Consider the following 17,507-nt stretch of genomic DNA (forward strand, 5'->3'; position numbering starts at 1 on the left):
AGATTATTGGCTAATTGCCGTATTAGATTGAGTTTTAGTACAAATCCTTCATAAAAAACTTACATTTAATCATTCTTTTTTCTTTTTCTCTTAAAAAGATGATCATAATAGTTTCTCAATTCGGTGTCTAAACTTACACTTAGGGGGGTGTATTCGTTGTGGATTTCCACAGACTTTAAAAAGTCCATGGAATTTAAATTCCATGGAATTCACATAGATTCCGGACGACTTTCAAAAAATTCGTGGTTGGATTTCACCCCGATTTTCACTGATTTTCGAAGAATTTAGGAGATAATTTTGGAATTGAAATCCATGATGCCAACGTCCGCTGAGTCCCAGCACCGCTGGAAACCCAGCGAGCGCTGGAAACCAAAAAGGCATCATGGAAACCCAGTGTTGAGCAATGCATTGGGCACCAAAACGGCACAACAGTTAAGAGGTGAGGGGTGCGCCGGGGCGGTCCCGGAGGAGTCGGGGAGAGGAGAGATGGTGCGGCGCTCACACTGCGCTGGGGGACTGTGGGCCTGCGGCGGCGGCAGCGGCAACGGCGTGGCGAGAGACACGGAGCGCGTAGAGAGAGAGAGGCAGAGAATTCAGACTCGCTCGAATCCAGCATATGCTGGAATCCAGCATATGCTGGACTCTCTCAACGGTGGCTGAGTTCCAGCGCTCACTGGCTTCTTGGCCGCGGGCGCTGGAACTCAGCGCTCGCTTAAAATTTCATGGATTTCAATTCTCGTGGTTCTTGGCCGGATTTCGTCGTGTGTATTTTTTGGATGAAATCCATGAAAGTCATTCCAGATTTTAAGTCAATGGAATAACGAATACACCTAGATTTGTATGGATTTTAAAAAGTCTGAAACGAATACACCCAGATTTATATGGACTTTTAAAAGTCTTAAACGAATACACCCAGATTTCTGCAGACTTTTAAAAGTCTGGAACGAATACACCCAGACTTTTAAAATCCATAGAAATCTATTAAAATCCACAACGAATACACCCCCCTTAATCTAATATCAGTACGACCTCCCGTTCGATGCACAGGCTACGATATATTTATTTATATTTAAAATTTAAAATTATGTAAAAATATCAAAATAGCATTATTTACGAGTTAGATTAATTGATAAAAAAAATGTTAATTTAAGTATTAGTATTTGATTTAAAATAGTGTGTAATAACAATGTTATCAACTTAATGAGTATAATATTAACTTTAATAAATATTGTATACTAATTGAATGTGTATACTAATAATAATTAAATTTATAGATTGTAAAAACAATTATTACTTGTGTTTCTTAGGTAATTTGTCTAAATTGGGTTCCTTCATCTTAATGCTATTGAAACATTAAATTTAGGTCTGACGTCTACAGTTAGATTGTGTTTTAATAAGGGAAATAGTTAGATCTAGCGTCCAGCTGACTATCGATAAAGTAAGTCAGAATTGGGCTGCGTCCGCACATTCACATTATCCTATAACTGGTTGATTCATGAGAATTAATTTTTTTTACGTCTATGATCATAGTAATGATTAGTGTGGATTTATTCGAACCAAGTCCATTTTATTCTTGATTTGTCTCGTATTTGCTATTTTACTTGTTTTCTTTTATAGTTTTTAATCAATCTCTCAATTTTAAGGTGTGGTGGCTATAGCAAACTTGATCTTTAGGAAATTATGCCTTTACCTGTTCTCTATTGTTCGACCCTGCTTATTGCTATACTCATTTAATTCTTCAGAGAATTGCAGGAATTATTTAGTGGTAGACGACGACCACCATCATTGTTTATAAATGAAAAGAAAAAAGAAACTTATTAACCCAACTCTTGACACCAAAATAGCAACGATTTCCACTATTCAAATTTAAACTATAAATATAAATTAATTATAGCATCAAAACCTACACACATTTTCATAGTTTTATATATAATAATCATAATCTCAATTGATTTAAATATTATGTATATTTTAAATTTTAACATGCTTATCATTGATAGAATACGCTTACAAAAATTGATTTGCTTTACGTAAACTAATATACAATGTTATATCTTAATAGAATGACAAAAAATTATGTGAAATTCATATTGTATAATTTTATTAAAAATTTTAATTTGTGAAGTCTAATGAAAAAATCACGTGTAATTTAGATTTTTAATTTGTAAAACTTTATTAAAAAGACGATTTGGGGTTCAAAATTTGTTTAGTAAAAATTGCATAAAATGTATACTTTCGTTTAGGTTATGAACTGAAAACAATGTCATAAAAAATCAATATGAGATTCAAATTGCATCAATTTATTTTTATAAATCCGCTTTTATATAGATTTTACATTTTCTAAAATATCGTAAAGCTAATTGTTGAATTATATAATTAATAAAATATAAATAACATAAGAAAATACAATTTATTAAATCATTATTTTAATATGTAGACTCACATTATTCAATAAATTAAATTATTAGTCAAAGCAATATTAGATAAATTAAATCATTTTTTAATAAAAATATAACTATTTATTTGGCCAATTAAAAAGTTAATTGACCAAATTAAATTGGTGTACATGTTGCAAATATATATAAGATGAGATACTACACACAAGTATTTATATAGGCTTTAATCAAGATTGTGTTTGATTAAAAATTAATGTAAAAAAAGAGATGTGATTTGTGTAAAAAAAAAAAAGAATAAAGGAGAATAGAAAAATTTTAAAATGCTTAGAATTTTAGAATGTCATATAAGCAAGTTTGATTTTCTTATTATAAAGAAGATGCATTGCAACTTGAAAGGTGCAATATTTTTTTTTTTTTTTGACTTGAGGGAGTTTGAGAGGGGGAGCAGTGGGGTTTGAACCCGAGACCTCACTGTTCACACACAGGAGATCACATTATATTGTCGATAGTGGGGTTTTGCTTGTCAACCCAGCCTACTTGATATTCTCTACAGCTTTTTAGCCTTTAAGCATTACTTTAAAGTGTTAAAACACAAAACCTTGACGCTTCAACAAGTTAAGCATTCCTAAAATAAATTGCACATGCCAATAATGCATCATATCATCCATCAATCAATCTGGCATGCATTTTGTAGCGGCTTCAAAAGCAAAAACAAAACAAAAAATGAAACAAACAAAAAAAGGAACATAAATAAAGAAGATGAATGAGATCATCTCCTTATTGGCCTAGATTTTATGATTTAAGTCCTTGAGAAATCGATCAAAATTTGTGTGAGAAGAACCATCCTCACTCCAAGCATCATGCAGTTTGCTCCTTATTTCCTTCAAATTGGCATCCGATGCCTCACCACTCATCACCTTCTTAATCTTCTCTGCAACCTCTTCTCTACAAACAGATTCCCCATTGCAAAGATTGATTCCGATCTTCCAATCATCGACTACCAACTTCCGATTAGTCGGCTGGTCGTACAAAATTGGGTAGCATATCATGGGGACACCGCACCACACGCTCTCGAGAATCGAGTTCCATCCACAGTGCGTCAGAAATCCCCCCACCGCCGGGCTAGAAAGCACAGCAAGCTGATCGCACCACGGAACGACCAGCCCCCTGTCCTTAACATCCTCGTCGAATCCGGCAGGCAAAACATCCGTGCCATCATCGATCACAATCTGAGGCCGAATAACCCAAATGAAGCTCACGCCACTAACAACAAGGCCGTGAGCTATCTCTTGTATCACCTCTCTATTAGTCTGCGCGATGCTGCCAAACGAGATGTATAAGACCGAGCGGCGCGGCCTCGCGTCGAGCCACTTGGAGCAGTCTACTTGATGGCGCAAGCTCTTTGGAATTGGAACGCTGGTTTTGGTTTTGGTGGAGAAATTGATGGGGCCTATAGCATATGTTGCTTGTTTCTGGCTCAGGACTGATAGAGTGTGAGGCTCTAGCTCCTGCACTGTGTTGTGTAGGATGAAATCTGCCTTCACAACCTCTTTAAAAGCTCTGAAAACAATCTCGTGAGCTATTGTTGGATCAGCTTCTTGAAGATGCGACATCAAGTCTTTAGTACTGATCGGCGCTACTCCGGGGATGTAATTTATCACGTGCTCATCATCATCTGATATATAATTAATCGATCAACTCAGTTACAACCTTTTTTTGTAAGAGAAAATTTCAGAATTTGGGAGAGAGAAGCATGCCTTTATTTGGTGGATAGTGACCATTTTGTTTAAGCAGATGTAAGTGATAATCAATGGCGAACTCTGTGGCCGGCTGAGTCCAGAAGGAGACATTGAGTAGGTTGTATTTTTGGGCGACCATCGCAGGCCATGCAGCGAAAGTGTCAGCAACCAAGAAGGGCGGCAACGACGGATCAGACGACGAGATTATATCGCCTACCAAGTCAGAAACACGTGATGGGAAATCGCGGATGAGAGACTCCCAGTAGTCGACCCAGTTAAGGTCTCTGTCGAAATCGAGGGGGAAGCCGTCGGAGATGGTGGCGTAGCGAATGTCGAGATGAGGCGCCGCCGAGAAGATGTCGGAGGTGGGAGTGTGTCGAGATGTTGTTATGAGATGGTGAGCGTGTTGGGTGTGGACAAAAGTGACGGTTATGCCCTTTGAAGCAAGCTGCATTGCCAGATCAACAAACGGGTTCAGATGACCTTGGTAAGGCAGTGTGATCATTATCGCATGCGCTTTAATTTCAACTTGCTGCTTCATCACCTTTTTTTTTTTTTTTTTTCTTGAATTGGATCGTTTAACACAAGAATGTCTGAGTTTTTCTTCGAAGTTATTTGATCAAATTAATTTAAAGTTGTGAAGCTTTGAGTATAGTGATGATCCAATAAAATAATGGGCATCGTGATATAATCGCCCAATCTTAACGATTTATTTTTGGAATACATCAATGTCACTTTTCTCAAATTACACTGCTGGAAGTCTGGGACGGCCGAGTTTTAACTTTGGAGTCCAAAAGTTAAAATTGAAAAAAAAAAGTTTATTAAATTTTCTCCGTTTTATAATGAGTTTATGACACCATATAGGTCTCATTCCTAAATGTATATGCAGTGTAGCGGAGCCACGGGGGGTTAGGGGTGGCTAGAGCCCTCTTTTCAATTTTTTTCTTTTCAATATATATGTTTATATCTATTATATAAAAGAACTTTATTTTACAAAAGTTGATTTAATTGCTTGAAATATTCCCTCGTATATATTTAATTTAAAGTTAATTGTGTTAATTAAAACTGTACAGTCTATAAAAATGTTATTCGTTATTATTGCTATTATGCTGATCTTTTAATAAAAAATGTTGAATGTAAACTAGAATAAGAAAATGATAAGAAAAGCTTAATCTCCATTCCATAAACTGAGCTCTTTTATAGAGCAATTACAGAAGCCTAAGATAGGCGGTTACACCATAATTACCTAACTCCCTAATCAGCTGCCACATCAACACTTAACTAATTTAATTAACAACTTTATAACTAATCTAATACAACCCCCACTGAACATAGACTATCCTTTATCAAAAGGAAGTTTGCTACATAGTTTCTGAAATAAAAGAGTAGTAATAGGTTTAGTAAGAATATCGGCAAGCTGATCTTCAGCAGATATGTGACGAACATCCAGTTCTTTCTTCAAGACCTTTGTCACGAACAAAGTGAACATCAATTTCTATGTGTTTTGTACGAGCGTGAAGAACTGGATTAGACGCCATGGTAGTGGCACTGCGGTTGTCGCACCAGATGATAGGGAGTTGAGGTGTAGTGTAGCCTATTTCTTTAAGCAACGAACTTATCCAGACCAATTCCATAGAAGTGTCTGCAAGCGAGCGATACTCAGCCTCTGTGGAACTTCGAGAAACAATACCTTATTTCTTAGAACTCCATGATAAGAGATTGGAGCCTAGAAAGATGAAGTAACCTCCTGTGGATTTGCGATCATCAATCGACCCTGCCCAGTCAGCATCAGAGTAAGCAGTAAGATGGAGAAATGGAGAGGAGGTGAACTTGAGAGAGTAATGAAGAGAGCCTTTGAGATAGCGTAAGAGGCGCTTGCATGTTTTCCACTGAAGCTCGGTAGGAGCTAGCTTGCAAGAATTGGCTTAGTTTATTCACCATAAATGAAATATCTGGCCTTGTAATTGTCAAGTATTGAAGAGCTCCGATGATGATGCGATACAAAGTAGGGTTGGAAAATGGTGAACTAACAGTTTTATAGAGCTTTGTACATGCATCATAAGGAGAGCTTTGAGGCTTGATGTCTAAGAGATTAGTTTTAGCCAAGAGATCTCTGATGTACTTATTCTGAGATAGGTAGAAGGCACCGGCTTTCTTTCTGACCTCAATACCCAGAAAGAAAGTAACACTGCCAAGAGTTTTAAGAGCAAATTCCTTGGATAAAGTCTGTATAAAACTGTCAACCAAACTAGAATCTTCACCGGTGATGAGTATATCATCAACATACACAAGAACTAATAACAACTTTCCCGCCTTCCTCATATGAAAAAAAGAGTGATCAAATGATGAATACTTAAACCCATACCTGAGGAGATGATCCTTAAGCCTTTCATACCAAGCTCTAGGCGCCTGTTTTAGACCATATAAAGACTTTTTCAATCTGCAAACCCAATTAGGATGAGTAGGATTTGCAAATCCAGGAGGTTGCTTCATGTATACTGGTCTGTCAAGATAGCCATTAAGAAATGCATTGTTTATGTCAATATGTTGAATATCCCATTTAAATGTAGCAGCCAAATAGAAGAGAAGCCTCACAGAAACTGGTTTAACAACCGGGCTGAAGGTTTCCAGAAAATCCAAACCTGCCAATTGCTGAAAACCCTTAGCCACCAATCTGGTTTTGAGCTTATCAAGTGTATCATCAGCAAATAGTTTGACTCTATAAACCCATTTGCAATCAATAGGGTTCATATTTGAGTTGGGAGGTACAAGTTCCCAAGTATCTTTAACCAGTAAAGCCTCAATCTCAACTGCCATAGCAGCATACCAGAGAGGATTTGCAAGAGCTTCAGAGTCAGAAATAGGCTTTGTAAACTTAACAACCTGATTTTGTGTAATGTGAACAGCACTGGGACCAGAGCAGGAGAAAAATGATGTTGTGGAAAGGAAAATCTGAGCAGGAGGAATGGTGGAGGTGGCAATGTATATTTTAGGTTTAAAGATTCCAGCCTTTGATCTAGTGGCCATATGGTGTGTATTATGAGAAGGAGGTGGAGGGGGGAGGGGGAGATGGGCTATTAGATGATGATGAAGATGAATGAGGTGAGATATTAGGATTAGGGGAGGGTGCTTTGGTTGAGCTGGATGAAGAGTGAACTGGAGGAGTATTTTGTGCAGGCAAACTGTGAGTGGATGAAGAAGTAGATGAAGTGTGTATATCCGGAGATGGCACAGGTGTTATAGGTGGTGGTTGTAGTAATGGAGGAAACATAGGATAGGAAGGAGGTGGAGTAGGTATTTGAGTAGAGATGGTGAAGAGTTGAGTATAAGGGAACTCAGTTTCATTAAAAATGACAGACTTAGAAACATAAACTCTACCTGATGGATGAAGGCATCTATAACCTTTATGAAGTGGACTATATCCCAAGAATAGACACTTAGATGATCTAAACTGTAATTTGGAATTATTGTAAGGCCTAAGATAAGGAAAGCAGCTACAACCAAAGGTTTTGAGAAGAGAGTAATCAGGGATTGTTTTGAAGAGACACTGATAAGGGGAGAGGTGTTTGAGAGTAGGTGTTGGAAGCCTATTTATTAGGTATACTGATGTAGTGAAAGCATCCCACCATAATTTGGGAGGTAATTTGGCTGTGGCTAAGAGTGTCAATCCTAGTTCAACTATATGTCTGTGTTTTCTCTCTGATCTGCCATTTTGAGGATGAGTATGAGGGCAAGGATGCCTAAATTCAATACCTAGAGTTTCAAGATATGGTTTGAGTGATCTATATTCACCCCCCTCAATCAGATTGCAGAGCTTTTAGTGAGGTGTTAAACTGTCTTTCTATAAAGGTATGAAATCTTTTGAACACAGGAAACACCTCAGATTTGACAGTTAAGGGAAAAATCCATGTAAATCTTGTGTAATCATCAATGAAATGGACATAGTATTTATAACCATCACAAGAAGGTGAAGAACTAGGGCCCCAAACATCAGTGTGTATGAGTTGAAGAGGAGCAGTAGTTTTTATTTCAACAGTAGGAAAGTTTAAGGCATGAATCTTGCCTACAGCACAATCATCACAAAATTGTGAAGAAGAGAAGTTTACAGACTCATTCATAGCCTTAAGGGCTGACTTAAGAACATTTTGACATGGATGTCCTAGTCTATTCTGCCAAAGAGTTACATCAGAGAAAGAGTTTGCTACAAAACACTGGCCTGGATTTTTGAGATGAGTAGTGACTGATGGTGTCTTGGTCAAGTCCAGATGATACAGTCCCTCCCTAAGTTTGCCTTCCAGTAGAGTTTGATGAGTAAGTATGTCCTTAACAAAACAAGAGGTAGAGTGAAATTCAAGATATACACTGTTATCATGAGTGAATTGAGATATACTGAGTACGCTTTTAGTAATATGAGGGACATATAAGATGTTATTAAGAGCAAGAGTTTGTGTGGACTGAGAGCAAGGTAAAATAGTGGATCCAACATGAGTGATGGGGAGTTGAGATCCATTACCTACAGTGACGGATTCAGAGCCAGTGTAAGGAGTTTGGATTTGGAGATTACTCAGGTCTGATGTAACGTGAGCAGAGGCTCCAGAGTCCAGATACCAATCGGATGAGGAAGCTGTAGTAGTGTTTGAGTTCATAGTGTATGCAGTAGGTGTGGAGTGAGTAGGCATAGATCTAGCCACTTGCGAGGAAGAAGTTTGCTGCAAATACTGATTAGATAAAGAATCAACATGAGCAGTGTTAGCCTGAGGGTGAGATGTTTGAGTTAAGTTTGGCTCCGGTCCAGTAAAGCTCACATCGAACCGTTTGTAGCACTTGAGTGCTACATGATTGGATTCGCCACAAAGTTGGCAGATCGGCTTGTTGTTTGAAGAGTATCACGACGCAGCCAATCGAGATACTCCGAATTTGACTCGGATGCTGTTGTTGCTGATTCTGATTCCAGAAATTGTGGATGAGATTTATGGTGAAGAAGTATATCTTCAAATCCATAAGCACGAGCTGTAGCTATTACTTGAATTTTCTAGAAACTGTAATTGGATCTATCCAATTTGAGTGTAATAGTGTGCATAGCAGGTAGTGTGGATGAAGTTTTGGTAGTTTGATTCATGGTGTGGAATGGAGATGAAAGAGTAGAAGAAGATGTGAATTTAGCGGAAGCAAAAAATTAGTTTTGGATTGGAAAAAATGAGCTCGATACCATGTTGAATGTAAACTAGAATATGAAAATGATAAGAAAAGCTTAATCTCCATTCCATAAACTGAGCTCTTTTATAGAGCAATTACAGAAGCCTAAGATAGGCGGTTACACCATAATTACCTAACTCCCTAATCAGCTGCCACATCAACACTTAACTAACTTGATAACTAATCTAATAAAAAATACCTAAAATATACGGAATGCACAAAAAAAATTATAATGTAATAAAACTATATAATTTATAAAAAATTTATTCATTATTATTACTATTATTCTTGTCTTTTCATAAAAATGTACGAAATGCCTAAAAAAAATTATAATGTATTGATTCTAGTACGTAATGTATTAAATATACTCCCTCCGTCCACTTATCTAGGCACATTTGCTTTGGACATGAAAATTAAGAATAAAGGGTTGACCAAGCGTGTGTTGGCCAAGCGGTAAGGGAGTTAATGCTTAATACCAAAGGTCTTGAGTTGAAGTCCCTTGTGGCGCGGTCTTTAAGTTTCTTTATTTAATAATGTTAATTTATCAAAAAAGAAAAAAGAAAATTAAGAATAAAGGGTTAAGAATAGGGTTGCCATCGATTCAGGAACCGCCGGTTCCGGGCCCGAACCGGCGGTTCAAGGTCCAAAATTTCATGAACCTGAACCGGCCTATGGGTTCTCTTGAAGGGCCGATTTTCAGGCCCGAAATCCGCCGATTCCGGGCTGAAAACCGCCGATTTCCGACTTTTTTTAAATATTTTTTGGAATTTTTTTATGAAATTAAATGATTTGTGTTAAAATTTCAAAATTTTTTACTTTACAAGTGTTGAATTTTTTTGAAATTACTCAACTTAAATAATATTTTAATTTTAATCAAATGTAGCTTCTCTATTTATAGTGTACTACACATTGTAGAGAATTCTACATTTTTCAATGTGGGATAATTTCAATTTAATGTAGCTTCACTATTTATTGTGTACTACACATTGTAAAGAATCCTATATTTTTCAATGTGAGATAATTTCAACTTATTGTAGCTTCACTATTTATATTGTACTACACATTGTAAATAATCCTATATTTTTCAATGTGGGATCACTCAACTTAAATAATATAATAACTTATAAATATATGTTGTGTTTTTCAACACTTGTAAGTTATTAAAATTTTAACACTTGTAGGTTATTATATTATTTAAGATTTTTAAGTTGAGTAATTTAAAAATTATTAAAGTTAAGTATATATATACGCAAAATTTAAAAAATACAACATATATTTATAAGTTATTATATAAGTTATATATTTATAAAAAAAAATTTGACATTTGGGGGAGGGGGAGCGGTGGAGTTTGATCCCTAGACCTTAGAGCATCAACAACGGCGGGTGCAATGGCGGGATCGAACCCGACCTATCGCACCCGCCGGTGTTGATGCACCCGGGTGCAATGGGGGTGGGGCGACTGAACGCACCAGCAGCGAACGGGAGCGAAGGAGGGGGCGTGTTGACACGCGCCCCTTTTCAAACCAAAAAACAAAAAAATAGGAAAATTGAAAAAAAAAAATTAAAATTTAAATAAATCGGCAGAAGCCGTTTTTTTCTTAGCGTTGACATCTATCCGTTGCCTTTTTTTTTTAATTCTTAGCACCTATATATATCAACAAATACCAAAAACATTCATCATTCTCCTCATTTTCTTCTTCATCTTCTACTTATATTATTTCAACAAATAGCAATGGAAGGCAATTGGAGCAACTATTGGCGTGACAACCCTCAAAATCCATCCGCTAGATTTTTAGGATTTTTTATTTTATGTTTGTTTTAATTTAAGTAATTTAGGATTTTAATTTCTTGTATTGCAACTTTAATAATTCAATCAATGTAGGATTTGAATTTGAATTCAATGAAATTTTAATTTATCAATTATTGTAAATTTAAAAATGGAAACTAGAATAAAACTATATCAAAAATAAAATAAAATCCATTGCTGGAGTGGGTGCAAGGGTTGTTGATGCTCTTACATGTTATAAGTTATATATTTATAAATTATATATTTATTTATAAGTTATAAGTTATAAGTTATAAGTTATAAGTTATATATTTATAAATTATATATTACATGAATATAAGTTATATATTTATAAGTTAAGTTGAGTCATGATCCCACGTTGAAAAATGTAAGATTCTTTACAATGTGTAGTACACTATAATAGTGAAGCTACATTAAGTGAGTTGAACGAAAAGGACGACCCGCTGCTGAACGCTGAGCTTCTCTTCGGCGCTCCGGGAGGCTGACGACCCGAACGCCGCGTCGCTCGCTGCTCGCCCAGTCGCTCGTCGCCGCGCTGCCCCGACGCGACTCAGCCTCCCGTCTGCTGCTATTGTCTCCATAGCTCCTGTGCGGGAGAGAAACGAGATCTGGAAATCTGAGTCGCCGCACATTCTCCACCTCTTGGACGAAACGCGATCTGGAGAGTGACAGCGGCGCCCCTCCTCTGCCTCCGTTCGCCCAGCTTGCTGCAGCGTCGTCGCCTCCTCTCCGATCATCCGCCGCTGCTCTAGCATCCAACGACAGAGCAACTGAGATCTGCACGCGAACAAATACAGCAGCAGCTGCAGCGCGGCTCGTCCGGTGATATCGCAGACACCGCTGCTGCCCGCTTCTCCGGTTACGCGTATCGGAGCTTCCCCTGCGCTGCATCTCGGTCGCCCACTCCTTCACCCTCGGCACCTCCGACCGCTGCCGCCTTCCGTGCAGATCTGTTGCAGACGCTGCTCGCCCTCGATTGAGGCGGGCAGCTGGATCCGGCGACCGCAAAAAGTCTGGACGGCGGCGCAGAGAGGGTTGTTGTTCGATCTGTGCTCACTCCGTCTCCGCCTGCGCTGCCCCCTTTGTCGCGTCGGATCCCGTCGGAGGGAGAGTTTGATTACCCGATCTGGTGAGTGTTGACTTTTGGTTTTTCTGGTGGCCAATCTTCTGGTGGCCCGAGTTCGCACCTCCGCCACTGGAGAAGGTCCGCTCCCTTCAGGAAAATGCAGTTCCTGGATGAGATCAACGGCACGTCGTCCAACATCCACCAATCGATGCCGCCAACGTCGCCGAGCAAGTCATCGACGCCAACCATCAACCAACAACACTTGTCGATAATGGTTGATAAGACAGGGCTGAATCTGCCGCAAGTTTCCAATAACTTCTCTAATCATAGCCATCGAGAAGTTCATGACAAAGAGCAATTTGCTGCTGAATCTACAAAGGGAGTGGCTGAGGAATCAACGACGACGTCTTTTGCTGGTAGAACTTATGGAAATTCACAGGATCATAAAAACACTACATCCAATACTAGGGTTCCGGATTTGATAAAGGGAAACAATACTAAGAATGCCTCGGCGACGGAGCTTCATCGGCCGAGCATCACTTCTTTTGCTTCGCTTCTGAGGAGACCCCGACAAATTGAACGTACGCCGGATGTGCTTGTTCATCGCTTCACTTCGCTGCAACCGGACTTCTCTGGTGAAATACCCACGCTTAGGGTGCCAAAAGAACATCTGCTGCCCAAGATAAATCAATTTGAGCATGCTTTAATTGGTCGTCTTCTTCTTAGGAAAGGAGAGAAGCCGCGTCTTCTCACGGATCTTAAACGTGATCTTCAGGTGGCTTGGAATATTGACAATGATTGGCAAATCATCCCCATGGGAAAGAGCTTCTACACTATTAAATTTAATACCGCTGAAGACAAGGCGTTAGTTCAGAAAAGCACTTCTTGGGAGCTACCTTTCGGAACCATGCGATTACGCGAATGGGTAAGATTCTTCGATCCCTATAAAGAAATTTCCTCACTTTGTGAAGTTTGGATGCGCATTTATTATTTGCCCTTAGAATTTTGGACTCTGGATGTCATTACGGGTATTGGAAGGGCTATGGGATCACCTATTAAAGTTGATGGGGCTTCTGCACGTGGTGCTGCTGGACATTATGCTCGAATTTTGTTGGAAATTGATCTCTCGCGTCCTCTTCCGGAGGCTTTGCTGGTTGACGGGGAAGAACGTTCATTTCACGTCGAATTTGAATTCGAACAACTCCCGGCCTTCTGCTCTAAGTGTAAGATCACTAGACATTCTATTGATAACTGTAATAGAATGAAGAACAAATCCAAGGAGGACAGCAGGAATGGGAAGGACAAAGACATGTCGCTGGGTAAAGACAATGAAATAATTAACAAGGGAGCTGCCAACGATGTTAGGGCACCTAACTGGAAACCAAAATCTTGGGACCAGAATAGGACTGCCCAAGCTCACAGACCGCAGATTGTCACTGAAAATCAGTTTGGGGTTTTGGAACAGGTGGCTGTCGAAGAAGAGCAGATTATAAATCAGTTGGTGGTTTGGAAACAGGTTGCTGTTGAAGAAGAGCAGATTCAGACACCGCGGGGAACAAAGAACCATAATCAGTCGCTGGCTTTAACTGATAGGAATGTTGATTTTGAGGATGTTAGTGGAGATAGATTGACATCGGGTCCAGATATCTTACAGGCGATCACTGTGCCGGTTACGGAAGAGATAGATTCGGGTGACGAGTCTGATGGGCAGTTGGATGGTGGCAATACACGGGCTGAAGCAGATTCACAACAGATCGTCATTTTTGAAAGTTCGGTCAATCAGGATAAAAATTGTGTAAAACAGGAAAGGATGATGGAAAGCGCTATCAAAGCTCAGCGGATAGTGGAAACTTTCAGGAATTTTGAGGCGGAAGCGCAGGTGAAAAAAAGGGGAAGACCGCCGAAAGATTTGGAGGCAAAGAAACCGATGATTCGTGGGGAAGATAGTATCAAGAGTCGTCTCCGGAACTCGGTAGAGCAGCAACCTAATCAGCAACCTAACCAACAGGCTGAAGATTTCATCAAAAATAAACTTTACAAAGCTTGGGAAACAGGAGATAAACCTCGAGATTTCATTATTACGTCAGGGAGGTCGAAGAATGATAGAGCCCTGAATAATGTGGCGGCCAAGAGTTGGGCAGCTGAAGTGGAATCGGGTGAAAACCCGAACACGAATTCTCAGTCTTTATGATGAATGTCCTCGTATGGAATGTCCGGGGCCTTACGGACGAGTCCAAACGAGTTTTAAAGGGGCATTGCGACTCCTTCTCCCCTGTGATTGTTGGGATTATTGAGCCTAAGACGAATCTCAAGAAGACTTATTCTAGATTTTGGCGTTCTCTGAATCTTATTCCTTGTTTTCAAAATTCAAGACACAACATGAGTTCGAATATTTGGGTTTTTTCTCATCCTTCTGTTACTCATGATGTGATTTTCTCCTCGGAGCAGGTGGTTATCATGAACTGCAGATGGTCGACGTGGAATTTTAAAATCGCGGTGGTGCATGGCGTTAACACGTATGCTGGCAGACGTCGTTTCTGGTTGGATCTTCTGGATCATATTGATGGTAATGTTGTCTTTATTGGCGATTTTAATGCGGTGAAAGGCGCCCATGAAAGAAGTAGTGACTGTATGCCTAACTCTACTTCTTGTGCGGAGTTCTGTGATTTCATTGAAGCCTCCGGTTTCATTGAGGCGCCTACGGTTGGTCTGCATTATACGTGGTCTGGTCGTAGATTTATGCCAACCCATGTGGAGTCTCGTCTGGATAGAGCGATTTATGCTGACTCTTTTGCGAATCTCTGGAGTTCGGTTTTTGTTCAAGCTCTTCCACGTATTACCTCGGATCATTCGCCGCTTGTTCTTCATTGCATGTTGGATGCTCCTCCTCGCCATCGTTTCTTTAAGTTCCTTAACATGTGGACCTTACATCCGGATTTTCTCAATACGGTGGAAGGATCCTGGCATATGGATACCGAGATTGGTTGCCCGATTTTTAAAGTTATGCATAAATTAAAGCGTCTTCGGCAGGTTCTTCGCGAGTGGAATCGGAATGTTTTTGGAAATGTGGATTCTTGTCTCATGAATACTCAACAAGAGCTTTTGGAGATTCAAGATCAGATTGCCAGGGATGGTTACACGGAGGAGCTCTTTGATAAAGAAGTGGAGGCCCAAGCTAAGATCAACGTTGTGCTTTCCAGGCAGAGCTCGCTTTTACAGCAAAAAAGTCGGGTGTCTTGGCTTCAAGACGGAGACAGGAACACAAAGTTCTTTCATGCAATGCTTAGGTTTCGTCGTAAACCTCACATCGTTTCTCACATGGAGATCAATGGTGTTATGAATTATGATCAGACGGCTATTGGAGATCATATCGTGGATTTTTTCTCTTCTTTGTTTTCGACTAGCAGCCATACTAATACTGATATTTCGGCGGTGGAGGCGGTGATTGAGGAGATGGTTGAAAATCGTTATAATAATTTGCTCATTCGCTTGCCGGATGAAGAGGAAATTTCTGCTGTGGTTTTTCAGATGGAGCCGAACAGCTCGCCAGGGCCGGATGGTTTCTCGGGTAAGTTCTTTCAGCATTGTTGGTCGATTATTAAAGTGGATATTTGGTGTGCTGTTCAAGCTTTCTTCAGGAATTCTTATCTTCCTCAAGGCTGTAATTCTAATACCTTGGTGTTGATCCTTAAGAAAGATGTCGTCAATTCGGTCTCGGATCTGAGACCGATTGTTTTGTCCAACTTTCTTTACAAGATTATTACTAAGGTGTTGGCGTCTAGACTGAGTCAGGTTGCTGCTGTTTATGTTTCCCGTCATCAGTTTGGTTTTATTAGCGGCCGTTCCATTCACGATTGTATTCTGATTGGGTCGGAAGGCGTGAACTGTATGCATCGTACGAGCCGTGGTCAAAACATGGCTTGCAAGATTGACATCAATAAAGCTTTTGATACTCTTAACTGGGTCTTCCTGCTTAACGTTCTTCGTGTTGCTGGCTATGATCCAAAGTTCATTAGTTGGATTGAGATTCTGCTTCATTCGGCTAGGATTTCTATTCTGTACAATGGTCAGCTTAAAGGCTATTTTGCGTGTTCAAGGGGTGTTCGTCAGGGCGATCCTCTTTCTCCGATTCTTTTTGGAATCGCCGAGGATGTTCTTGGTAGGCTCTTTGCAAATTGTGTTAGCGCAGGCACCCTTACACCGATGCAAATGAGACAGGGAATTAATTTTCCCACTCATCTTTTATATGCAGATGATATTCTGGTTTTCTGTCATGCCACGGTCACGAACGCTCATACCATTCAGAAAATTATGGAGTATTATGGTCAAATTTCTGATCAAATTGTGAGCCAGGATAAGTCGCAAATTTTTTTTACTAGCAAAGTTCCTTCTCAGACCTGCAGGGCAATACAGAGCATAATGAGGTTTTCTCAGGGCAATTTTCCGATTTCTTACCTTGGGGTTCCTATCTTTAAGGGCCGTGTACGTGCTTCATATCTTCGACCGATACATGATCGTGTGATCAACAAGTTCGCGAGATGGAAGGGATTACAGTTGTCGATGGCTGGGAGGATTTGCCTGATCAGGTCGGTTATCCAAAGCTCTCTGACGCACTCTATGATGGTTTATAGATGGCCGACAGCTCTTATTAAGGAGCTCGATGCGTGCTGTCGTAATTTTCTTTGGACTGGCAACATCAAGCAGACGCCGTCTTGTTCTGTGAGTTGGAAGAGGGTCTGCTCGATTAAGGAGGAGGGCGGTCTCGGGGTAAGGTCGTTCGCCCTCATGAATAAGAGCTATCTCATGAAAATGGCGTGGAAGGTGGTTGGTGGGCGTGAGTTCGGATATGATTTAATTAGAGATAGATATCTCGATCGATTTGGGCGTAGTAAATCTCTGGTGGCTGCTTCTACTATCTGGATGAGCTTACGTGAGGAAATTGATGGTTTGGTGGCGGATTCGTACTCGTATATTGGTGATGGCGCTTCTACTTCGTTCTGGTATGACGACTGGCTTGGGTATAATCTTTTGAATAAATGTGGTATTCCACATTTCATGCTTCCGTTTCTTACTCAATCGGTGGCAGATTACTTCTATGATGGGGTCTGGCATTTCACGCAAGCCTTTGTTAATGCTTTTCCTGAGATAGTGTGTGATATTTTGCTCACTCCTCTGGGCACTGACGGAGATGTGCGTTTCTGGAAACCCTCGTTGCAAGGGAATGTCACTACTGCGCTGGCCTTCAACAAGCATTGTCATCATTTTCCGAAGGTGTCTTGGGGTTCTTGGCTATGGGAATCCTT

The 17,507-nt window shown here is 39.9% G+C and overlaps 1 protein-coding gene across 1 annotated transcript; it reads right to left on the reverse strand.

The window, feature by feature from the left end:
* Window positions 1-3,022: 3,022 nt before the first annotated feature.
* On the reverse strand, window positions 3,023-4,873 carry LOC130997774 (UDP-glycosyltransferase 86A1-like). Its single transcript, XM_057923200.1, has 2 exons — window positions 4,154-4,873; window positions 3,023-4,071 (listed from the first exon to the last, which is right to left on the reverse strand). The coding sequence occupies exons 1-2, from the start codon at window positions 4,674-4,676 to the stop codon at window positions 3,182-3,184; spliced, it is 1,413 nt and encodes a 470-aa protein (XP_057779183.1). The 5' UTR covers window positions 4,677-4,873; the 3' UTR covers window positions 3,023-3,181.
* Between the last annotated feature and the right edge of the window lie 12,634 nt (window positions 4,874-17,507).

Source organism: Salvia miltiorrhiza, chromosome 8, assembly GCF_028751815.1.
Source record: "Salvia miltiorrhiza cultivar Shanhuang (shh) chromosome 8, IMPLAD_Smil_shh, whole genome shotgun sequence".
NCBI classification, from domain to species: domain Eukaryota; kingdom Viridiplantae; phylum Streptophyta; class Magnoliopsida; order Lamiales; family Lamiaceae; genus Salvia; species Salvia miltiorrhiza.